Source organism: Brachionichthys hirsutus, unplaced genomic scaffold (genome assembly GCF_040956055.1).
Source record: "Brachionichthys hirsutus isolate HB-005 unplaced genomic scaffold, CSIRO-AGI_Bhir_v1 contig_1371, whole genome shotgun sequence".
In the NCBI taxonomy this organism is placed as follows: domain Eukaryota; kingdom Metazoa; phylum Chordata; class Actinopteri; order Lophiiformes; family Brachionichthyidae; genus Brachionichthys; species Brachionichthys hirsutus.
In genome coordinates this window covers 24951-49527 of record NW_027180533.1, presented here as the reverse complement: position 1 = coordinate 49527, position 24577 = coordinate 24951, and the positions used below count along the sequence as shown (strand labels likewise).

The following is a 24577-nucleotide window of genomic DNA, read 5'->3' as shown; positions in this document are numbered from 1 at the left end:
TTGCGGGTTTCTTCCGCCTTGTAGTGCGGTGCTATTCGGGGTGGACTGGGGACTGGCAGGCCATACGGGATAAGGTGAAGAGTGACTTCCCATCTGTCATTTTGTAATGAATACTTGTAACCCTTCGCCATTGTGCTTGTCCCTCTGTGCCCCCCGTAACAATAAGGGCAGAAGACCCAGCAGCATCAGGAGGACGCTGCGCTGGATCCGGGACAGCTTCTTCCGTTTCTGTAGTTAAACACAGCAGACAAACAAAGAGGCAGCTTGCTGCGCCGAACGCAAACCACACAACGCCCCCCCGTCTAAAGCAACGAGTCCGGCTCAGGCAGTGGCTCGGTGGCTCGGGCCCTGGGCGGGGAAGCGGCTCGAGTCCCAGCTCTGCTGACTGGAGAGGGGCCAGTCTGCATCCAGAGCACTGCCGAGGCGCCCTTGAGCAAGGCGCTATACGCGCACGCGAATGGTTCAAGATGATGATAACGTTGTGCTTTTGGTGAATCCTGAACGATGCCGGCGCTGATCCGAGAAACACGCAGGACTTCCGATCCATTTAAAAACTAAAACGTGTTGATCGTTTGATGAAATCATTTATTCAACTCTATGTAGTAGCTCAAAAGGCATGTAGTAAAAACACACTGGTTGGTTTTGCGTTTAATAAACAGTGTTATTACGTAGCAGCATTATTGACGATAAAGGCACCCTCTACACATACAATGGTTCGTTCCAGGCGCCGTGGTGCATCTTGGGAGATTGTGTGGTGACGTCACGCAGCCCCCCGCCCCCCTGTGCTCCTCATAGCGAGGAGAGTCATTCGCGTCCAGACTTCAGACAGAGCAGTCGCTTAAGGAGGACGTGCTGAGGTACGTTACACGATCCGGTAAATTCTACCTCCGTTAAAAGCGCCGGTAATTCTCGGTTTTATTCTGTTCTGTTCTATTCTATTCTATTCTAACATCTGCTGAAGCCACCGGACGATTGGGTTGAAACATTTGAGGAGATAAATCTGGATTCAGCGGTACCGAGTCCAGATGATGTCATTCAGTTGGTGTCAGTTACTGTCCGGTACTCTCATTTCAGCTACTTGTTAGCTATGCTAATGCTATTTTAGACCGAGTTCTGTGTGTATTTGCCATAAACGGAGATCACGTTTGTATATTTCATTAGTTAGATTCACGAACTTTGAGTGAACTCGGTGAGTCGAGCGGTCCGACGGTTCAACGTTCGCCGGTGGGACACCGTGTTTATTACCCCACGTTCACACGACGCACTGTGGAAGCAGCTTTACGCACGGACGCACTTCGGGAAAGTTGTGGAAAAAAAGAACGTTTATTCTTGTTTATTCAACCTATTTATCGCGTACAAAAGCAACCCAACCGGTGGATCCCAACGACACCCGTTACTCGCTGATCCGTTATTCCCACAATGCATTGTGGGTAATGCGGTTCCTGTCACCGTACTCTCCGGGTTGCCAGCTTGGGAGGTTGTGCGGTGACGTCACATACCCCCCCGCCCCCCTGTGGTCCATCATACTGTTGGAACATGGAAATAACTTTCCTACCTTACAAAAATACGCAAAGCAAATCAACAACAGCTTCAATTCTTGAGCTTCTGATCCTGATGTAATAAATTCAACCTTTCTGGAATTCTACAGGATCAAAACGTTGTCGCCTTTCTTTTTTTCTGCAGTTTGAAAGACGTTTGAAAGAATCTGAGACATGGAGCGGAACACGGAAGACCAACTTGAACGTGGGCGACGCAGCAGCAGTTTGACCGGCCGGCAGAGCATACGTCCACGTGAAAGCGTTGCAGCACCGTACGTTCTCCTTCATTCATTCATTCATTCATTCATCTTCTCAACCGTTCTGCCTGTTACCGGGTCCGTGGCTCGTGCTGCAGCCGGTCCCATCAGTCAACGGGTGAGAGGCGGGGCACACCCCGGACGTGGTGCCAGATCGTCGCAGGGCCGCACACACACACAGACAATCGTTCACACACACACATGCGCAATTTCAGGATGTCACCTCCTTCACAATATCATGAGGGAAAGCATCGCTGTACATCAAGGCCAACACCGGTAAGTAACTAAGTGGACCTGACGCTCCTCTTCAAAGCACCTGGAGCTTTTTGTTTCGTGTGAAGGATTATCGCTACAAAATTCACCATGCAATAAAATTCCCCATTAAATGTTCGTTGTGTGAAAATCATTTCATGAACAAAACAACTTTTGAAGCTGCTTCTCTAACATCTGGGAAACGTCGGTCCACGTTGGGCGACCTGTGGTTCCTACGGTTCCATCCGGATACGGGCGGCTGAAACTGTGACGTGCAAAGTTCCTCCTGCGTGACGTTTTGTTTCCTCCTTGGTCAGTGGCTACGAGAGCGGATCGGCCTCACAGCCGGACGGAGCAGCCGCCCAGTGGATTGATCGGGACACGCCCCCGGCCTTCCCTTTGGCAGTGATACCGAAGCCTCCAGGACTGGTGAGACGTTTGTTTCCACTGAGTCTCCGCCTCAATAAAAGGTCTGCAGGATGTGATGTTTTATTTAATTGTTTTCGGTATCATTGCTTCACAGGAAACGCTTCTGAACAGACAGCGCTGGGTAGGTTTTGTTTTTAAATTCTGAAATATGTACAAATATAAGTACAAAGAAAATTCAAGAATGAAACCGAAGCCTATTTTGAGTTTCGGTTCCATTGCCAGGCCCTCCGTAAGCTGAGGGAGAACGCAGGGAAACGGGACATCGCGCCCCCCTCCAAAGACTCGCTGGAGCGCATCGACGCTCGAGTCGGTTTGGACATGACGAAGACAAGTGCGACAAGGAAATTACTTCAGGAGCTCCACGCGGAAATAACGGACGACAATGTGAAAACGCTCAGAGAGCACACAGGTGTCCGGCTTGTTGTTGCTTAGATACCGTATGTCAGTACATCGACTGCAGATCAACCGGTTCTCACCGGGTCGTGTTTTCCTCCTGCAGTGAATCGTATAATAAAAGCAGAGGGAGAAGGTCCTTCAGGAGCGACGAGCGTTAAAGAGTGAGTGTCGGATGAGGAAAGGACCGATCCATCTATCGGGAAACAAACAAAACATGACAAAAAGACCATTGTTAAAAAAACCAATGCCCAAGCGTTTGTAAAAAGCTGAATATCAGATCTGATAATTGGTCAATAGGATCCTGTAATTGACACAAAGGACGGATGAAAAACTAGCACGTGTACATTTACTAAACTGAACACTTTCATGCCGATCTTTTTCAGGGGTCTTGATTTCTCCCGGTGTTGGAACCAAGGTTTTGTAGAGAACCGCGAGCGACTTGACGACACTCTGAGCATCACTCATCCGGTAATGCAGATTATCCTGGAGCTGTGTTACCGGAACCTTTCCGCGCTGGTGCTGGTGGACCTCTCCGGCTGCAGGTACGGATAGATATGCTGCATGTAACGCTCTCGGGGCCCTCGGGGCCCCAGCCTGACCCAAACCTCATTGGCTGTTCCACCTTGCAGCTTGTGCTGCCGGACAATGTTCAGTTGACAGCGATGCATCACCTGCTAAATGGAGTAATGTCTCGTGTGCCAAATTGTTGCATTGAAACTTTCCATGGAGTTGCTGCAGCTGAGAAGACGCTTTCTAGCAGCGCAGACAAGGGCCCGTTCAACAGCTTCTATCTTGTGTTGCTAACAGGTCTGCAGGCCCGCTGGACCACCAAAGCCTGCAGGACAAAATCAACGTGGGCTGTAAGAGGACAGAGGACAATCTTCTCCAAACCTGGTTGGAGCCAATCCTCCTCCAATTGAAGAAGAAAAGCATCTATTACATGAAAGAACCAGAAAAGATCTCCCTGTTTAGATGCGCCTCTGTCCTCGTGTCAAATCAGGTGAGAGGAAACCGACTTTGTGTTGAATTGAATCTGGACTCAAAAAGCCGATGATGACGCGGTGTCTTTTTGTCTTGTAGTTGAAAGCCCTGCTGAAGAAATGCACCGATGAGTTTGTCGAGCTGTTCCACCCACGCAATCAGCACCTCATGCCTCTGATCAGCGTGTCTCTGACACTCAACGGTGCAACATTACAGATGTCCCCCACAGTAGCGGAGCTGGAAGCGTCTGTGTCGGCCATGCTGGACTGTGTCACCAACACGCTGCAGGTGGGTTCAAGGCATTTATTGAGCCCTCGCTTGGAAATACTCGCTCACGCTGGTTTTTATATTTTCACGTCTCCTGGTTTACAGAAGGTTCCGAACTTCCAGTCCACTTTGGGACGAGCTCAAATGTCGTTTGTGGATGCTAAGGTGCCAGAGGAGGTACTCTGTTCGGCCCACGAGACTTTAAAGACACGTGTGTGCGAGAATCTAGAGGAACCCGTCAAGCATCTCCAGACCTTTGGTGGGATGTCCTGCTATTCAGTCGTTTCCAGCCCTCCTCCCGCTGACTTTTGTTCAAAATATGCTGAGCTGTTCTTTCATTTTCAAGTTGACAAGTTTGCCTGGCTGGTGGACGGATCGGCACGAGCTCGGGTGGAGGCGTTTGTAGCTGAGCAGCGTTGTCTTGACGACTACGCCAAGGTGAGCAAACATCGTTTGTGCTGTCGATCTTCCAGTTCGTTTCCAGCTTTGCCGTTTTGAAGAACAAATATGGAGTTTCGCTCCTTTCCACAGGAAGTGGAGCGGTTCATGGTGCTGGCAGAGGACATCATGAGCCTCCCCGTGAGAGCCCACTTTACAATGGTGCAGCTGGAATGCCAGGAACTCAAGGAGGAGTTGGTCGCCAAAGCCAGAAGCTACGCCTGCATCATAATAGAGAAACTCGCCGCCGTCCACCGGGAGGAAAACATCCAGTCAGTCTCTTCTTGTAACATTCTGGAGCAAAACGTTTTCTCCTGTAGTTCCGTTTGCAAATGTTTCTCCAAACCCGTTTTTGTGTCTGTGCAAAGGATCTGCTCTGAATTTGAGAGCATCAGTGACCGGTTACTGAAACCCCCAGAGAGCATCCAGGAGATGTCTGAGACCATCCAGTTCACCAAAGAGGTTCAGGAAGACCGGCTCGGAGAACTCCAGCAACGGATTGAGGTCAGGATTGATCCGGAGTTCTAGGAATAAATGCATGTTCACTTCAGCGCTCTTGAATCGGCGCCAATAGCACACTTTGATTTGCCGTTGCAGAAAGTCCACTGTCGCCTGCTTTACCTCCTCGATCATCACTCCTTTGCCAAAGAGGATCTAAAGCTCAATTCGGTTGTTACTCTTTGGCCACAGAAGATGCCGGCGATCTTTAAACGTGCTGACGAGGTAACGCCTCTCACGCTTCTTGGAAACAGCTGATCGAGTTATTCTTTGAAGACCTGTCTGAGGACGCCGTCTGTATTCTGCAGATTATTCTGAAGGGCAAGGAAAAAGGGGAAAAGGAGATGGTTGATAGGAGAAAAAGATTAAAGATCGACTTTGAAGTGTTGAGTGGCAGCTTCCAGGAGTTCCAGGAATACTCTGAGATGCACCGTGTTGATGAGGTGAGGCACACAACATGTCCCTCATGTTTAGCTGAACTACATGTAGCGACATGTGGCTGCGTTAGCATGCTTAGTGCTGCAGTCTGGAACACTGGATGCTGCTCATCTGAGCTTCACATGGGATGGATACGTGTCCTTGAATCATTTTCATGGTCAACATGCCTTTAAGTTACTTGTCAAGTAGTGATGAACGTAAAATAATACCAAGTTGTCTTTCATGTCCTCTTGAGCAGTATCTGAAGAATATCCGAGCCGTTCTCAAGCAACTGAAGGAGGCTGCGCACGTCATCGTCACCGTTAACAAAGAGGAGGCCTTCTTTGCACAAGACCAGTCGTCCTACCCTCAAATGGAGGAACTCAGGAAGAGTGTGGAGCCTTACGAGCAGCTCTTCTCGTTGGTGCAGCAGTGGCAGCAGACGGAGAGCAGGTCAAGAGTCCCTTTGGTGAAGTCCTTGTTGAGTTCAAAGCCTCGGCTTGGGATGACAAACCACGTCTCTCTCTTTGTGAATAGATGGATGGACGGTCCCCTCCATGAACAGAGCAGTGAGTACTTTGACTCTGATGTGGAGATGGAGCGTTCTTTGTTCAAGGTGCAGAAGTTTTTCCAAAAGAAGCCACCAGCCGCGGAACAACCGACGCTGCAAAGCCCTGCAACGGTTCTGTCCGCCACAGTGTTGAAGATGATCGCGAGCTTCAAGGTGCTGGAGCTGACTTGAACGGGGAATGCTGGGAAAGTCTTGCAGTGCTCATTTGTTGAAGCTAAGCCTGTGTATGGGGTGAATGTGTTTGTGTTTGCAGGTGCATCGACCTGTGCTGATGGCGTTGTGTAACCCAGCCATCAGACCTCGCCACCGGGAGCAGATGTCGGCGCTGATAGGAGCGGACCTGACTCCTGAGACCGGTGTTACTGCACGGACTCTCCTCCAGCTGAATCTGAATCCTCATCTGGACCAGCTGGAGTCCATCAGTACTCTTGCCAGTAAAGTAAGAGCTGCTGAATTTCTATCTTTGGTTTGCTTTTCCTTTGTGGCGTTTGACAACGTGTAACTTCAATACAAAATAGATTTGTTGAACACCATGTCCCTCCCTTCTCTGTCTGGCTCACTAAAGGAGTTTGCCCTGGAGACCAAGCTGCGAGCCATGAAGGACGATCTGGTCGCTCTGTCTTTCCCCAACAAACTGTACAGAGAGACCGGTGTTCACATCTTGCACAGCGTTGAGGATCTGCAGGCCACGCTGGAAGACCACATAGTGAAGAGTCAGAGCATGATGGGGACGGCGCTGACTAAAGAGTTTGGCATTCAGATCAAGGTGATCGATCAAGCCTTTTGAGCATTGACTCGTTTCATCTGAATAAAGAACTGCTCAGCTTGCATGGATGTGATCCGGTTAAAGGAAGGAGATTTAGAGTCTGCCGACGCCCAGCGTTGCGGAGCTTTAACGTATCGTGTCATTTCAGCAATGGGAGGAGCAATTAATTCACATCCAGGATGTCACCGAAGAATGGCTGAAGGTGCAGTCTCGGTGGGTTTACTTGGAATCCATCTTCTCCTCGGAAGACATCATGCAACAGATTCCAGAAGAAGGACGACTCTTCAAAATCGTCGACGCCACCTGGAGAGATATCATGGGCCGCTGCGCGAGGGATTCCCGGGTAATTTAGAAAGAAAGCAGCAGCCATTATTGTAAAAGCTCCCCTCTGAAGGAACATTTCTGTAACCGATCTGGAATTGTAGGTGTTAGAGGTGACCGCTCAGCCTGATTTGCTGGAGAAACTGCAATCCTCGAACCATCAGCTGGACACCATCGATAAAGGCCTGAATGCCTATCTGGAAAAGAAACGGCTCAGTTTTCCAAGGTAAAGAAAATCCTCATTTTGTTTTGTTCCTATCAGAATATATAGGATTCCATTGAAGAGATTCTGATACTGGCTGCTAACATTCTCACCAGATTCTTCTTCTTGTCCAATGACGAAATGCTTGAAATCCTTTCTGAGACCAAAGACCCCACCCGAGTACAGCCCCACCTGAAGAAGTGCTTTGAGGGTATTTCCAAACTGGACTTCCTGCCTGACTTGGAGATCCAGGTACGGCGGTCGGGCATCTTGTCAGGGTTCCACGGGCCCGCTTGTTAAAGGGCGTGTTTCGGGTTGCATGCTGTGCTTTTTGCAGGGCATGTACAGCAGTGAGGGAGAGCACATCCAGCTGGTTGAGAACATCTCCACCGCTGCAGCCGGGGGGGCCGTAGAGAAGTGGCTGGTGGAGTTGGAGTCTGGGATGATTCGCAGCGTCAGAAACGAAATAGGCCGATCCATCGAGGTGAGAGGGCTGTTTCCAGCACCGAGCTTTGTCGTCTGATGATGATGAATAAATTTATTAGATGGAATGTTAGAGTACAGGTACAGTCAGACAGTAGCATGTATTACAGTACAGTAGTCCCTCGATATAATGCGGTTCATCTTCCGCTGCTTCGCGGAGTTTTAATTCTATTTTTCAGATTTTATTTTTTGCACTTGAACGCGCCTTGAAACGGCGCAAGGACGAAGAGGCGCGGTCGGAGGAACTGTGAAATACGCGCGAGTTGCTATTAATAACTTGTGTCATTAAAATTAAATTTGTTATTTCTAAAAGCTATCATGTTTATTTGTTAAGCTTTTTTTTTATAGCGCTCTTATTCTCTGTGTAAAAAGAGGCTTTTATTTTGTAGGAGCATAAACGTTATGTCCCTTATGGGTATTGTTTCTTCCTGTTGCTACATGTAGCCGCTGCCGTTCCGCTGTGCTAAGCTATCCAATAAAGCAGCATGAGAGGCTAAAGACAGCACGAGTAGAATATTTGTTCTTCTGCACTCCAAGCGGCTCTTTCCTCGACCTGCACGCCTTAACATTATTAACAGGAAAACGTTTACTGTACGTACTATATATTTATATTTCTCAAACAAATGTTTAGTTCTGAAAAGGTTTTGATCTTTGGTTTCATTCTATAATACTGAAACAATCTATTTAGATTAATGCCTGACTGTTAAACGTGTATAAAGTGTGTGGTGAGGGGTTTTACAGCCTTAAAATATTTATGTACATGTATAATAATAAAAAAAAATAAAGATTACTACATTGCGGATTTCACTTATTGCGGGTTGTTTTTGGAACGTAACCCCCGCGGAAAATGAGGGACTACTGTACAAGTACAGTCAAACAGTAGCATGTATTACAGTACAAGTACAGTCAAACAGTAGCATGTATTACAGTACAAGTACAGTCAAACATCCTGTCTAAGAGGAGCATTTCTAAAAAGCCCTTGCGGTCTTGTTTCCGTTGAAAGTCCTTCGTACATAAATCATCGACATTTAACAATACAAATAAAACTAATATTAAATTACTAACTTGCTGCAAAATAACAATAAAATAAAAATAAATTAATCCAGATATAAAATAACAATAAGTTCTACATAAATTACACCACAGATGCAAAATTACAATAAATTAAAAATTAAAAAGATACATAGTATGTACAACGTAGGTGGACAAAAAAAAGGAGGGGGGGGTTTGATCCGGAGAGAGTCGTGATGACTATCTCCGTTTCTGTCCCCCTGAAAGGTGTATTTTTAGGGCCGTTTTGAAGGAGGCCAAAGAGGTGCATGTTTTAGGGCAGGAGTCAAACAGTTCCACCCTTAGGGGGCAGTATTGTAAAAAGATGATTTACCCATGTTAGTCCTATAGGAGGGGGTAATCAGGTTGTTGTTTGAGCTCCCTCTAGTGTTGTGGCTGTGGGTGTCACTAAATCTGTGGAGGTGTTCCGTCAGGTATGCAGGGATTGAGGGGACTGAGGGCAGAGCTGCATTGACTATTTTAAATGCCAATCCCATTTTGAGTTGTTTAACCCTGTCTTCTACCCTGAGCCATTTTAGGCTAGCAAAATGTCCAGGAAGATGCCTTCGTGCTGTGTATGGATCCGGTGCAGGACAATGTGAGGTTGGGGGGTTCTCCGTGTGAACGTTTCTCTGTCATTGTGTTTGCAGGCCTACACTAATACTTCACGGATCAACTGGGTCAAGGAGTGGCCTGGACAGGTGGTCCTCTGCACCTCCCAGATCTACTGGACTCGGGAAGTTGAGGAAGCCATCAAAGGAGGCACTAAAGTAGGCTTTCACAATGTCATCTTCAGCTCTGGCTTATTTGCTGCAGCGACGTCTCACTCCTGTCCGGTTGGCTGGAATTTGAGATCACCAGTTTCCCCTTTGTCTGAAACGGGAACAAGAGTAATTGGCTTTTTGTTCTCTGCAGGGTTTAAAGAAATATTACAAGAAACTCCGGAATCAGCTGAGCGACATTGTGGAGCTGGTGAGAGGGGATCTGCCCAAACAAACCCGGATCACTTTGGGAGCGCTGATCACCATCGACGTCCATGCCAGGGACGTGGTTGCAGAGCTGCTTCAGAACGGTGCTTCAGATTGGGCCACAAGTCCATTTAACAGCAGGACTCAAAGACTTGGTGGGATAACGAGTGTCCTTTTTACAGACGTGTCGAGCCAAAACGACTTCCAGTGGCTGTCCCAGCTCCGCTACTACTGGTGCTCAGACAATGTCCGGGTCCGAATCATAAGTTGCGATGTGAAATATGCTTACGAATACTTGGGAAACTCCCCCCGTTTGGTCATCACTCCTCTGACTGACAGATGCTACAGAACTCTGGTAAAACGGCTAACGAGCAGCCTGCGTGAATATTGGCACTTCTCACCTCACAAATAATGTTTGTCTCAGGTTGGTGCCTTTTCCCTCAATCTGGGCGGGGCACCTGAGGGTCCAGCAGGAACAGGAAAGACCGAGACCACCAAGGATCTGGCCAAAGCTCTGGCAGTGCAGTGTGTCGTCTTCAACTGCTCTGACGGCCTGGACTGCGTCGCTATGAGCAAGGTGATGCCAGTTGCAAATGTAGATTCCACGTTTGTAATCCTAGCAGCGCGGTTTCAAATGCCAGGACGTCGCGCTGACGTGTCTCTGCTGCAATCTGTTCCAGTTCTTCAAAGGCCTGGCTTCGACTGGCGCATGGGCGTGCTTTGACGAGTTCAATCGCATTGAGCTGGAGGTGCTCTCTGTGGTGGCACAGCAGATCCTCTGCATCCAAAGGGCCGTTGAGCTGCATGCAGAGAAGTTTGACTTTGAAGGGACCCAGCTTACGCTCAATCCCAACTGCTTTGTGTCCATCACCATGAATCCTGGCTATGCAGGACGTTCTGAGCTCCCAGACAACCTCAAGGTGTTGTGTTGCACTTTCTCCCATTTATTTCAATGCAACGCACATGTCATCAAGAAACCTCTAAGTCACGTTTTCTGTCGCCTCTCTTTGCAGGCGTCGTTCCGGACGGTGGCCATGATGGTGCCCAACTACGCACTGATTGCAGAGGTTTCTCTATATTCGAGTGGCTTCCTGCATGCCAAGCCGCTCTCGGTGAAGATCGTAACGACCTACCGGCTGTGTTCCGAGCAGCTCTCATCCCAGTTCCATTACGATTACGGGATGAGGGCTGTCAAAGCTGTGCTTGTTGCTGCTGGAAACCTGAAGCTCAAGTTCCCTGAAGAGGATGAGGACATACTGGTAATGGTGATAGTTATGCAGTACTAGTATACAGAGCGTATACTCCTTGCTTTTATCCCGGAGTCGAGGCCTGCCACGTGATTGACACCTTTGGACCCTTCCGTGTCTTCTGCTTGTTGTCGTGTCCAGGTCTTGAGGTCCATAAAAGATGTGAATAAGCCCAAGTTTCTGTCCCACGATATTCCACTGTTTGACGGAATCATCCGCGACATGTTCCCCGGCATCACCCTCCCTGAGGCTGACTATAAGGTCAGATGCGTTGCTGTAATTAACTCTTCCTGAGTCTTAGCCTGTCCAGTGTGATCAATGTGTTTGTGTCGCCGGCAGCGGTTCCGGGAGGCCGCTGAACATTGCTGCAAATCAAAGAATCTCCAGCTTACAGACACGTTCTGGGAGAAGTTGATCCAGACCTACGAGATGATGCTTGTCAGGCACGGGTGCGTTGTTCTTTAACGTGTTCCTCTGTCGTGATGTTTCACGTTGGCGTGTTTCCGTGTCATCCAGTACGTCACTGTCTGGAAGAGTCTTCACGGGGCTCTTCCGAATGTGCTGCTGCATGGAGATGTTCTCTGTGTTCCTCAGTTTCATGTTGGTTGGAGGGCCCATCGCTGGGAAGACCCAAGTGCTGCGAGTTCTAGCCGACACTCTGAATTTTATGAGCGAACGTGGCTATGGAAACGAGCGGAAGGTCCGCTACACGACCGTGAACCCCAAATCCATTACCATGGGACAGCTGTTTGGAGAGTTCGACGCCGTTTCCCATGAGGTCCGGCTGTGGTTGCATCTTGTGGAAGTTCTTCTGAAGTTCTGTAGATTTCTACACGGAGCAGCCGGCCACCCGTTCGCCCTCTCACTCTTGCCCCTTTGTGTTTGCCCTTGTTAGTGGTCTGATGGGATTGTGGCCAGCGCATTCAGGAAATTTGCCTCGGACGAGTCGCCGGACCGTAAATGGTTGGTGTTTGATGGGCCCATCGACCCGCTGTGGATCGAGAGCCTGAACACAGTGCTGGACGACAACAAGAAGGTGCAGAACACTCAGTGCTGCTGCTTTTCCCTGGTTTCACTCTTGAGTAAACTTCCTGCATTGCTCTCACTCCCCAGCTGTGCTTGATGAATGGAGAGATCATCCAGATGCCCGATGAGATGAGTCTGATCTTTGAGGTGGACGACCTGTCCCGGGCCTCGGTAGGTCCTTCTCAGCATTACGTTACTGGCTAAATTTGAATCGAGAGGGAGTGACTGATCTGTTCTTAGTTCCGTGACATGTTCTCATTCTCCCGCTGCAGCCTGCCACAGTCAGCCGCTGTGGGATGATCTTCATGGAACCGTCTCAGTTGGGCTTGGATCCCTTGTTCCTCTCCTGGTTGAACACCCTTCCTGACGCTCTCCGGGAGCCGGAGTCCCGCTCTTTGCTGACGGGCCTCTTCTCGTGGCTCGTACCGCCGGCCGTCCTGTTCCTACGCACGTCTTGCACGGTGAGTGACCCGAGGCCTCCGAAAGGCCCGACGGGCACCTGCTGAATGTGCTGGATTCACATTATGTGCATTATTATGTATGACTGTCTTCACGCTTCATTTTGATTCTGTGGACAGGAAGTTGTCGCCACGACTGACTCCAACACTGTTCTGTCCTTGTGTCGCCTGTTTGAAATGGTCCTCGCCGAACCTTTGAAGTCAAATCCTGAGGAAAAAGTGATTCGGATCTGGATCATGGTAGAAAACAACAAGTCCTTTTACTGAATATTCTGCTCTCATCTTACTGTGAACTTCCGGGACGTTTGCAGTTCGGAGTTCAGCATGTCTGTGTATTCCGACCCGTTTCCCAGGCAGCCTTTGCCTACGCCCTGGTTTGGTCCATCGGTGGCAGCTGCGACTCAAACAGCAGAGAGAAGTTTAGTTCGTTCGTGAGGAAACTTTTGTCGGGAGAATCAGCGGAGCATCCGGTCCCTCAAACCGTGGGGAGATGGGCGTGTCCCCTGGACGAGGAAGGCCTGGTCTACGACTACTTCTACAAGGTATTGTGTGAGACCGCGACTTCTCAGGATGTCACATTTGTCAGAATCGGCTCATCCCATTTGAATCTCTTGTCCAGTTTGACGGCGCCGGCAGCTGGGTTCACTGGAGCAGCGAGGTTGAGAACGTCGACCCTGACAGCATCACTACTAATCCTGAAGACGTCATTGTCCCCACCGTGGACACGGCTCGCTACACCTACCTGATGGACCACTTCGTCAGCCACGGACGGTACGGATTGTTTCACTGCTAGCTCTGATTTTAGGAATGACGCTTCTCACTCTGTCCCAGCACGGATTGACTTACATTTAACAGAAAGCTATTTTCTCTGTGAAGCCTTTGTTCTTTATATATTTCTTATCTGCTTAGACCTCTTCTGCTGGTTGGTCCTACTGGCACCGGGAAGTCCGTCTACATCAAGGAGAAGCTGATGAACAAACTGGACAAAGACCGCTATCTACCTTCCTTCATTAACTTTTCAGCTCGCACAACTGCCAACCAGACGCAGGTGTGCATGCAGGAAACAGTCGGGTGCTGGTTTGACCTGCAGGTGTGGAACGATCCAAACGAGCAGGAGGTGTTTTAGTCATTCGACTTTATCCTCTCCCAGGATCTCATCGTTTCCAAGTTGGATAAGCGGAGGAAGGGAGTGTTTGGCCCTCCCATTGGAAAGAAGTGCGTCATCTTTGTGGATGACGTGAGCATGCCCGCGTCGGAGGTGTTTGGGGCGCAGCCCCCCGTGGAGCTCCTCCGGCAGCTTCTGGACCACGGCCACTGGTACGGCTGGTCCGCTGTTACGATGAGAGAGAGCGAACGGCATGATGTCACAATGAAAGGGCGAGAGAATGACATGATGTCACGATGAAAGAGCGAGAGAATGACATGATGTTACAATGAAAGGGCGAGAGAATGACATGATGTCACGATGAAAGAGCGAGAGAATGACATGATGTCACAATGAAAGGGCGAGAGAATGACATGATGTCACGATGAAAGAGCGAGAGAATGACATGATGTCACAATGAAAGAGCGAGAGAATGACATGATGTCACAATGAAAGAGCGAGAGAATGACATGATGTCACAATGAAAGGGTGAGAGAATGACATGCATGATGTCACAATGAAAGGGCGAGAGAATGACATGATGAAAGGGCGAGAGAACGACATGATGAAAGAGCGAGAGAACGACATGTCACCAGACGAGAGAAAACGCTGGTTGTGAACACGCTATTGTTCTCTTCTGATCGGCAGGTTCGACGTGGCTGACACTTCCCAGATCAACCTTGTTGACCTGCAGCTCATCGCAGCTATGGGGCCCCCTGGTGGCGGGAGGAATGCCGTGCCGGCGCGCTTCCTGAGGCACTTCAACGTTATCAGCATTAACCCCTTCAGTGACGGCACCATGGTTCACATTTTCTCCACCTTGATGAGATTGTCTCTCACCAAAAATGGATTCCCCGATGAATATTTCACTGTTGGAGACCAAATAGTGAACGCCACAATGGAGGTCAGAGCTCAGCACGAATAAGTTGGGGGGGGGGGGGGGGGTCTTAGTTTCTCTAATGCTTTGACTATTTGCTTATCTTTTCTTTGCCAAAGGTGTATAAGAAAGCCATGCTGAAGCTGCTTCCCACTCCAGCCAAGTCTCATTACACCTTCAACCTTCGGGACTTCTCCCGCGTCATCCAGGGCTGCATGCTGCTCAGGAGAGGGGCCCTGGACAGCAAGCAGACAATGATCCGCTTGTTTGTTCATGAGGTCTTCCGTGTTTACTATGACCGACTGGTGGACGACAAAGATCGGGAGTGGATGTACCAGCTGATGCGGAGCGTCGTCCAAGATCACTTCCAAGAGTCCTTTGACCATGTGTTTGATCACCTGAAGGAAGGCAGTGAGGTCAGCTGAGATTCATTGTCATAATATACTAGTAGAGGACTGAAGTATTGACTTGTATATTTGCTACTGGTATATTAAAACACCCACAAATACATTTGTGCTGCACAAATGGAAAACATGCACACATGAACCATAGAAGGAAATATTCATTGTCTGTGTTTGCACACTCAGCTGGTTGAGGAAGACATGAAGAACCTTATGTTTGGTGACTTCATGAACCCTGACCTGGAGCAGGAAGAGCGCTTGTATGCTGAGGTGTCCTCCATAAAAAGCTTTTCTGACGTAGCGCAATCGAGTCTGGAGGAATACAACCGGATGAACAAGAAGGCCATGAACCTCGTCATCTTCCGGCAAGCAGAGTCCGGTTCATGCTGTCCATGGCAATATGTACTCTGATCGTTTACTGGAAGCTCTAACTTGGTGCAAAGGACGTGTGATGCTGAATACCGAACTAGCACTAGAGCTAATATTATAATGTACACTCGGTGCATTTAGACATTTAAACAGACAATCCAGTTCCGTGTGTAGCAGCCAGTTAATGAAATGTTTGTCCCATCATGGCTCAATTAGCGGGGTAAATGGTGTGTGCTTTGATACAGCTACGTCCTGGAGCACCTGTGCAGGATCAGCCGCGTCTTGAAGCAGCCGAGAGGCAACGCTCTCCTGGTGGGGGTCGGCGGGAGCGGGCGGCAGTCCGTTACCCGTCTGGCTGCCTTCATGTCCAACATGAGCACTTTTCAGCCTGAGATCTCTCAGAGCTACGGCCTGGCTGAGTGGCGAGACGACCTTAAGGTCAGCGCCACGGTTGTGATGTCTGTCCTTTATCCGATATGTTACTGCATTACTTTCCATTTATGCATTTGTGAATTCATGTTGAACAAACCTGGCTCCTCCTTTTCCAAATCCTTCAGATGCACCTGAAAAATGCTGGCCTGAAAGGTCAGAAGATGGTGCTTCTGATCACTGACACGCAGATCAAAGATGAGGCGTTCCTCGAGGACGTGGACAGCATTCTGAACGCGGGGGAGGTGCCCAATCTGTTTGACAAAGATGAGAAGCAAGAGATCATGGATGTAGGTGGTCGCAGCAGTTCCGTCGCTGCACAAGGAATCCTTTCTAGTATGAAAGTCGCGTTGACTGACTGTTTCATGCTACCTTTGCTGCATCTCTCGGTCTCCAGGCATTGCGTCCCGTCGCCCAGGCGGCCAATCCCCATTTGGAGATGAGTGCTTTAGCGCTGTTTGCCTTCTTCGTTGCACGCTGCAGAGAGAACTTGCACATTGTCGTGGCCTTTAGTCCCATTGGAGACACCTTCCGGCAGCGCCTGCGCCAGTTTCCCTCTCTGATCAACTGCTGCACTGTGGACTGGTTCCAGGTACTGGATTGGGATTAGGATTGGGATGTAATCACTTGTTCATATTTAAAAAGCTACAAAGTGTAATCTCCACGGCATTTCAGATTGTCTCTGAAGCTGTCTCTGCGGTGTGTCTCGATGTGTGCGGCAGACAGACCGTCCTGCCTTTGGTCACCTTCTCTCTATCCCATCTCCTCCTTCCTCTGACAGCCGTGGCCCGAGGAAGCCCTGGGGCGAGTAGCCAGCTCTTTCCTGCATTCTCTGGAGATGGCGGATGATGAGCGGCAGGATGTCATCACCATCTGCAAGGCGTTCCACACCTCCGTCATAGAGCTCTCAGACAGGTGGGATCTCTGCTGAGTGATATCTGAAGCTTTTAGAGCAGAGGATGTTTCTGGCATCTTCCTCACACTGTCTGTTGTGCTGCAGAGCTCTCGTTGAACGCGGCAGCCATCATTATGTGACGCCCACATCATACCTGGAGCTGATCGAAATGTTCCGCCAGTTACTCACTCGGAGAAGGGAGACGATCACCAAGGCTCGACAGAGGTACCTCGATGGCCTGGCAAAGATCGCTTCCACTGAAGCACAGGTAGATTTTGTGCCGCTTCTACTGAAGTTTCAGTTGTTTTTTTACTGTCAGAATGTTCAGTATGCGTTTGTATTTCTATACAGGTCACCACCATGGAGCAAACGCTTCAGATCAAGAAGCCAAAGCTGGAAGAGGCACGAAAAGAAATCGGCAAAATAGCAGAGGTGAAAAAAAGTGCATCTTCATCCTGCATCATCATCATCAAACCTTGAGGATACAGATCTAACCAGTAGATCTGAACATACTGAATATATCTCTTCAATGTGATGCCTTACAGAAAGTGGAGGAGGAGACAAAAGAGGTCGAAGCCAAGCGTAAAGTTGTGCGAGCTGATGAGGAGGCAGCAACCAAAAAAGCTGAAGAGGCGGAGACTTTAAGGACTGACTGTGACAGGGAAGTGACTGTTGCCCAAAAGGAAGTGGAAAAGGCAGGCAAAGCTGCTCTGGAGAACTTGAAGGTGGGTGCTCTAGCTCCACTGCTTCAGTGCGTTGGCTTCCACTCATTCTCTCCATGGGGTAAACTGCTGAGTCAACTGATCTAAGCGTTCCGTTTCAGAGCTCTCAAATCGCCGTGGTGAAGGCCATGAAAGCTCCACCGCCAGCTGTGAAGCTGGTGATGGCAGCTGTGTGCGTGATGATGCAGAAAAGTCCAGACAAGATAAATGACCCGGAAAAGCCTGGAAAAAAGGTTGGACCAGATATAATATCTCTGTCCTCCCATGGTCTGCTCCTTATTTCTCTCCATGCATCCTGCAGCAAAGTATTGCAGTAAAGAATATGTATTCTTTTCCCTCTAGATACTAGACTACTGGGGGCCAAGCAAGAAACTGCTTGGTGACACAAACTTTGCACGGAATCTGAGGGATTTCGACAAGGACAATATTCCTGTGAGTGTCCCAAGCCCCATTCCTAATTCATTATCCAGGAGTCGTGGTCGGGCTTTGCTGCAAGTAGCGCTGCTCTTTGTTTAACTTCAGGAAGCCGTGATAAAGAAGCTGATGGCAGGGTACATGAACAAGGAGGACTTTGAACCAAGTGTCGTGTCTTCATCGTCGTCTGCGGCAGCCAACCTCTGTTCATGGATCAAGACGATGGTGGAATATAACAGAAAGCAGAAGGTGCAGCATTTTTCGCTCTGCAGAGCTGATCTTCTCCCGTCCGGTCCTCATGATGGAGGTACGCTTCTACAGTTAACACCAATCTCTTTGCTTTAAGGAACTGGCTCCGAAAAAAAAGAAGTGCAAAGAAGCTCAGGAAGCCGTGGCTGAGACCATGGCCCAGCTGAGTCAGAAGAAAGCGGCGTTCCAGGACGTTGAGGATCGTCTGGCTGGTCTCCAGAGAACAAAGGTGTTGAAATCCGAGGAGAAGGCCGGCCTGGAAGCGGAAATCCGTGGTTGTGAGGTCAAGTTGGCCAGAGCCGAGAAAGTAATCAAAGGTCTGGCCGGAGAGAAGGCGAGGTCAGGATGAGCCGCGTGAAATGTTCCTCTACTCTGTGGCAAACGTCAGGAGGTTGCACCACTTACTGACTGAAGCTCTTGTTTTTAGCTGGTCCAAAAGTGCAGAGGCTCTTCAGCAGACATTTTCCAACTTGACTGGAGACAGTCTGATTTCCGCCGGTGTCATTGCATACCTGGGGGGATTCACTCCTGCCTTCAGACGAGACTGCATCGAATCGTGGACCCAAATCTGCCGGGTGATTCCTCCTGCATCTTGTCTTGTTCTGTCCAACTCCTTTCATTCAGACATCAAATCATGGACTCACCCGTGTTGTCCTTTTTCTTTGACGTCTCTAGTCTAAAAATATTCCAACATCGGATTCCTTCTCTCTCAGCCGTACGCTGGGAGATCCGATTCAGATCAGGGCCTGGAACATTGCAGGTCTCCCCAGCGACGATTTCTCTGTGGACAACGCCGTCATCGTCGGTAATTCACGGAGATGGTGAGTCTGCACGGCTGAAAAACGTCTTCCGTCAGAGCCGATTCACTACGAAGGAGTCTGGTTGGATCATTCAGAGGACTGGAGACTCGTTTAAGTTCCTGTTGGTGTTCTTCTAGGCCCCTGATGATCGACCCGCAGGGGCAGGCCAGCAATTGGGTGAAGAATTCAGAGAAGGAAAACGATCTGAATGTCACGAGACCCACAGATGCACGCTTCATGAGAACACTGGAAAACTGCATTCAGTTTGGAAAGCCGTTGCTGCTGGAAAACGTCGGAGAAGAACTGGACCCCTCGCTGGAACCGTTGCTGCTCAAGCAGACCTTCAAACAAGGTGCGGTGAATCGGATGCTTCTCGCGAGAGGGCCATTAAGAGCTGGAAACGAACTACAGTCGCTCTTCTTTCATCTAGGTGGCGTGGAATGCATCAGGCTGGGGGAGAATGTGATTGAGTACGCGTCTGGTTTCCGTCTGTACATGACCACCAAGCTGAGGAACCCTCGCTATCTACCGGAGGTGGCCACCAAGGTGTGCCTGCTTAATTTCATGATCACCCCAGACGGACTGGAGGACCAGCTGCTGGGGATTCTGGTCGCCCAGGAGAGGTAGCGCTCACAAGAAGCCCACATGTCCATAACTCTGCTTCTTCTTACCTGAATTGTGCAATAGTGCAAAAATGCGTCTCTCCTACAGTCCAGAAGTCGAGAAGCAGAGGAACGACGCAATCGTGCAGTCGGCTGACAATAAGAGGCAGCAAAAAGAGACCGAGGACAAGATCCTGGAGACGGTGCAGTCAACAGGAGACATCCTGGAGGATGAAAGTGCCATCAAGGTTCTGGAAGAGTCAAAGATTAAATCTGACAAGAGGGCTAAGAAAGAGGAGGTGTGGCCAATACGCAGAGAGCGCCGATGTTTTCGCTAGAAAGTCCGCCTGACGATCGCTACAAGTCTGCTCTAGAGATCTCACGTCCTGCTCTGTGTCTTTTCCAGATTGCAGAGAAGACAAACGTCATCATAGCCAAGTCCAGGGATGCTTACAGACCCTTTGCCAAACTTGCGTCGGTGCTTTTCTTCAGCATTGCAGATCTGACCGCCATCGACCCGATGTACCAGTATTCTCTCGTCTGGTTCGTCAACCTCTTTAAGAGCTCCATTAAAGACAGGTGCGTGAAGGTTGCAGCTGCAGCTTCCAGTAAATGGACCTCGGAGCTGCTCGACGGTGATCTGAACCTTCCTAGTGTTTGCCTTTCATTCCTTAGTGCCAAGAGCCGGTGCCTGCAGAAGAGGCTTCGGAACCTGGAGGATGACTTCACCTATATCCTGTACTGTAATGTCTGCCGCTCTCTGTTTGAAAAGGACAAGCTCACCTTCTCGTTTCTCCTCTGCTGCAACATCCTCCTGTGGGTGTTCAAGCCAACACTGGAACTAGACATCGTTACAGTTCCATGTCAGAGTTTTGTTCTTCTACCACATGCTTATTTGGGGTGTTGTGTTCCCGTCGCCTTATTTTTCCATCCAGGTCAAAGGACGCTATCGAGTACTGTGACTTCATGTTCCTGTTAACTGGGGGGGTGGGCCTGCAGAACATGATCCCCAATCCCGATAGCAGCTGGCTCCAAGACAAGAGCTGGGATGAGATCTGTCGAGCCAGTGAACTGCCTGGGCTGCAAGGATTAAAGTAAAGAGCGACACTCACACAGAGTCGACGGTCCTGCTTGTCCTTTCAGAGCCTTTCTGACTGGTATTTACTCTGCAGGGAGGCGTTCATCAGAGACGCGAGTTGCTTCCAGCCTGTTTATGACAGCATGGAGCCGTGGAATGCTCCCCTGCCTGATCCATGGGAGGAACGACTGAATGACCTGCAGAAGATGGTGGTTCTGCGCTGTCTCCGGCCAGATAAGATGGTGCCTGCTATGACTAAGTTTGTTACCAAACACATGGGGAAGAGGTTTGTCCAGCCTCCTACCTTTGACCTGAGTCAGAGCTACCTGGACTCCACCCCGTCCTCCCCACTCGTCTTCATGCTGTCTCCAGGAGCAGATCCCATGGCCAGTAAGTCGTCCACATCCCAACACTTGTCTGGAACGTTTAAGAATCTGGCCTCCTCTGAAAATGATTCCGGGTGAAACATTTGCTCCACAGGCTTGCTCAAATTTGCCAAATCCAAGCAGATGGTCGGCGCCAAGTTCCAGTCCATCTCCCTGGGTCAAGGGCAGGGACCCACGGCTGAGGCGATGATCACACAAGCCATTGCCAACGGTACGTGGGTCTGCTTGCAGAACTGCCACCTAGCCATTTCTTGGATGAACGCCCTGGAGGATATCTGCGACAGCCTCCCCGAAAACAAAGACCTCAAGCCCGGATTCCGACTGTGGCTAACGAGCTACCCTTCAGCCCGGGTAAACTGGCTTCACCACAACACGCGTTATTGGTCCCATTCATTTGAGCAGCAAGGCCCAGCTTTACTCTGGTTCTCACTGCTGGACAACAATCTCTCTGATTCCAGTTTCCAGTGTCCATCTTGCAGAACGGCGTCAAAATGACCAACGAGCCTCCGACCGGACTCAGACAGAACCTCCTGCAGTCTTACCTGACGGACCCGATTTCTGAGCAGACGTTCTACAGCGGATGTCCCGATAAGGAGAAAGTGAGTTTGTGTTGACGCTGTTCATGACAGGAATTTGACATTTCTGCAGCTTCTAGATCAGGGGTCGGCAAACTTTTTGACTTGCGGGCCACAATAGGTTCTAAAATTTGACAGAGGGGCCGGACCAAGAACAGATGGATGGAGTATTTGTGTGAGCTAATATAAATGACACATGAAAGCTATTGCATTAAAGGATTTGGCCTTTTACAGGTAGCATTACAGAGAAAAGGTCAAATGAATGAGGTTTAATTGTAATACAATTTTATTTAATGATATAATTTGGACAAGTTGGCGGGCCGGATTAAAAAGAGCAACGGGCCGCATATGGCCCCCGGGCCTGGGTTTGCCCATGTCTGTTCTAGATGGACAATACTGAAAGCGTCTGACTCGTGATTCCCTCCGTTAGGTTTGGGAGAAGCTCCTGTTTGGATTGTGCTTCTTTCACGCTCTGGTTCAAGAGAGGAAGACGTTTGGACCGCAGGGCTGGAATATTCCTTACGGCTTCAATCAGTCGGACCTTCATATCAGCATCAGGCAGCTGCAGGTGTTCATTCAGAGAAGACCGGTTTCTGTGTCGTGAGAGAACGAAGGCAAAGGACGTCACGATGCTGCGTGTTTTTACATGTTTCAGATGTTTGTTAATGAATACGAGGAGGTTCCCTTTGATGCCATCTCCTACCTGACTGGCGAGTGCAACTATGGCGGCCGAGTGACTGACGACTGGGATCGGCGCCTCCTGTTGACCCTCCTGGCCGACGTTTACAACAAGAACGTCATTGAGGAGCCGCTCTACCCGTTCTCCCCCAGCCGCGTGTACCACGTCCCGTCCAACTCCAGCCATGCAGGCTGCGTCAAATTCATCCAGGTGAAGCCGTTTGACACGAAGCACACGAAGCGCAACACGTTCTCATTGCACTGACAATCTGATGTCGACCGAGGAGGAATCGTGTTTTGTGTTCCAGGAGCTTCCGCAGGATCAGCATCCGGAAGTGTTTGGGATGCATGAAAATGTGGACATTTCCAAGGATCTCCAGCAAACGAAGTTGCTGTTTGATTCTTTGCTGCTCACCCAAGGCCGACAAACTCAGGGAGGACAGAGCTCCGGGGCCGATGGCGCCCTCTATGACATTGTTAATGACATCATCTGTAAGGTGTGAGCTTGACTTGGCCAGGAGGGAAATCTCCCAGCACCATTGTGCGCATTATCATCTTCTCTGAGCGGAGATTTGGAAAGAGAATTGTTCGTGTAAACTCGCGACGCACTTTGAAATGTCTGGATTTAACTTGTTGCCATGAACCTCACCCGGCGCCAGTTCCTTACGGGAAACCGTGTTTGCCTTGAATATGAGCTCTAGGAGCTGCGTCGCGTGCTCAAACTGTGTTCTCTTGTTTTGTCCTCCAGCTTCCCAGTAACTTTGACACCAAGGCAGCGCTGTTGAAATACCCGGTACAGTATGAGGAGAGCATGAACACAGTGCTTGTCCAGGAGATGGAGCGCTACAACGTGTAAGGACCAGCGGATCCGCGGAGGACTTGGAATGAGACGGCACATCCCGACCTGCTCACGGGACTCGTTTTGCTCTTTCTCAGGCTGCTCAGTTTGATCCGCGAGACTTTAAAGAAGCTGCTGAAGGCCATCAAGGGTTTGGTGGTGATGGATGGAGAGCTTGAAGGCATCGCAGGAAGCTTGGCTTTGGGCAAGGTCCCAGAGGCCTGGACCAAACGCTCCTACGCCAGTCTCAAACCTTTGGGCAGCTACGTTACCGACCTTCTGGCCAGGCTGAAGTTTTTACAGGCGAGTCGGTGGAATGAAATCATTGGATGAGCAGAAACAAAGTGAACACACGGAGATATTGTTTACTCTTTGCTCTTCCTTTTTGCTCTTTCCTTGTAGGATTGGTATGACAATGGCAAACCGAATGTGTTCTGGCTGTCTGGGTTCTACTTCACCCAGGCCTTCTTAACTGGAGCGGTGCAGAACTACGCTCGGAAGTACCAGATCCCCATTGATCTGCTCGGCTTGGACTTTGAGGTTAGAAGACGAGTACTTCCTATCGCTCCAAAAGCTGTACTGATCCGCGGTTTTGTCTTTCTGATTTCTCCTTCCAGGTTCTCTCTGTGGACGAGTCGGACACAGCACCCGAGGACGGGGTCTATGTCAACGGCTTGTATCTGGAAGGAGCTCGATGGGACAGAGAACGGTAAAGCAGCTTCTGCCTCATTCTAATAAAATTATTCAGAGACTTTGTTAACTTTAAATGTTGTTTCTCTTTTCCACATCAGTGGAGTTCTTGTAGAGCAACGTGCCAAAGAGCTCTCCAGCAAGATGCCCATCATCTGGATAAAACCCTGTAAGCGTCAGAAAAAAACGCATTCCAGCTTCCATCGGGATTTTCTTTTGTTTAGTGCGTTTTCTTATTTTTCTGTTTCTTTTCTTCTCTCCCGTGCAGCTAAAGATGAGGGCGAGGAACCTCCTACGGACATGTACGCTTGTCCTCTGTACAAGACCAGCGAGAGGAAAGGAACCCTGTCCACCACCGGCCACTCCACCAACTTTGTCATTCCCTTGCTGCTGCCCACAAACATGCCGGCACGGCATTGGATCAAGCGCGGCGTCGCTCTGCTGCTGCAGCTCGACGACTAAATATTAATGTTTGTCTGGAGCAGAGGGGATGAAGACGGCTAAACCCGAGTCGGTGGGATATAAAGCCACCACACATCGCCACCTCGTGGCCGGTATACGTTACAAATCAACCGTCTCATGTTATATGTGTTGAGGCCACTTTTGTTTTTTGTTCCACCAGGATGTATTACGTAGGTTTAGATGTTATATATTAAATGTATTAAAGCAATTGTACGTGATTCTAGCCTCCAACCTGTCATAAATTTGCCAGGGCGATAGAGAGAAAGAGCTCTTCTCGTATTACGGGAACGCCACCGCTGCACATGGACGTCCGACCAGCAGGATGGCGGAAACCGAGCGGCTGCTTGGTGACAAGCAGGAGAAGGAAACCCCAAAACGCTTTTTCTTGTTTTGTGATGTATGC

At 49.4% G+C, this 24577-nt stretch overlaps 1 protein-coding gene and 1 long non-coding RNA gene across 2 annotated transcripts; both read left to right on the top strand.

Annotated features, from left to right (window-relative positions):
• The first annotated feature begins 819 nt into the window (after nucleotides 1–819).
• Nucleotides 820–2181, top strand: LOC137915855 (uncharacterized). The gene is made up of 2 exons (XR_011106447.1): nucleotides 820–857; nucleotides 1684–2181. It is a non-coding gene; the product is annotated as an uncharacterized lncRNA (long non-coding RNA).
• A 24-nt stretch (nucleotides 2182–2205) lies between these two features.
• Nucleotides 2206–24386, top strand: LOC137915854 (dynein axonemal heavy chain 12-like). Its single transcript, XM_068758974.1, has 72 exons — nucleotides 2206–2285; nucleotides 2365–2476; nucleotides 2699–2885; nucleotides 2976–3033; nucleotides 3256–3414; nucleotides 3680–3872; nucleotides 3953–4141; nucleotides 4226–4379; nucleotides 4467–4558; nucleotides 4652–4830; nucleotides 4927–5062; nucleotides 5156–5281; nucleotides 5365–5499; nucleotides 5733–5926; nucleotides 6011–6197; nucleotides 6298–6483; nucleotides 6610–6810; nucleotides 6959–7153; nucleotides 7236–7357; nucleotides 7450–7585; nucleotides 7671–7817; nucleotides 9517–9636; nucleotides 9782–9938; nucleotides 10017–10189; nucleotides 10259–10411; nucleotides 10515–10754; nucleotides 10848–11093; nucleotides 11223–11342; nucleotides 11421–11530; nucleotides 11676–11859; nucleotides 11977–12117; nucleotides 12195–12278; nucleotides 12380–12568; nucleotides 12686–12805; nucleotides 12919–13107; nucleotides 13185–13336; nucleotides 13475–13613; nucleotides 13716–13882; nucleotides 14358–14613; nucleotides 14706–15002; nucleotides 15174–15352; nucleotides 15602–15794; nucleotides 15914–16075; nucleotides 16183–16377; nucleotides 16567–16700; nucleotides 16786–16948; nucleotides 17032–17112; nucleotides 17226–17405; nucleotides 17504–17635; nucleotides 17745–17838; nucleotides 17929–18065; nucleotides 18163–18404; nucleotides 18493–18640; nucleotides 18741–18886; nucleotides 19003–19217; nucleotides 19296–19488; nucleotides 19577–19766; nucleotides 19874–20046; nucleotides 20143–20283; nucleotides 20403–20561; nucleotides 20640–20935; nucleotides 21026–21282; nucleotides 21390–21530; nucleotides 21937–22074; nucleotides 22162–22395; nucleotides 22493–22681; nucleotides 22933–23036; nucleotides 23121–23325; nucleotides 23425–23562; nucleotides 23640–23731; nucleotides 23814–23881; nucleotides 23981–24386. The coding sequence occupies exons 1-72, from the start codon at nucleotides 2206–2208 to the stop codon at nucleotides 24172–24174; spliced, it is 11718 nt and encodes a 3905-aa protein (XP_068615075.1). The 3' UTR covers nucleotides 24175–24386.
• Nucleotides 24387–24577: the final 191 nt, after the last annotated feature.

Coding starts and splice junctions, on each gene's coding strand:
- LOC137915854 (XM_068758974.1), top strand. CDS start 2,206: ATGAACAAAACAACTTTTGAAGCTGCTTCTCTAACATCTGGGAAACGT. Junction 5,282..5,364: donor TCTTTAAACGTGCTGACGAG/GTAACGCCTCTC, acceptor TGTATTCTGCAG/ATTATTCTGAAGGGCAAGGA. Junction 23,732..23,813: donor GCTCGATGGGACAGAGAACG/GTAAAGCAGCTT, acceptor TTTCCACATCAG/TGGAGTTCTTGTAGAGCAAC.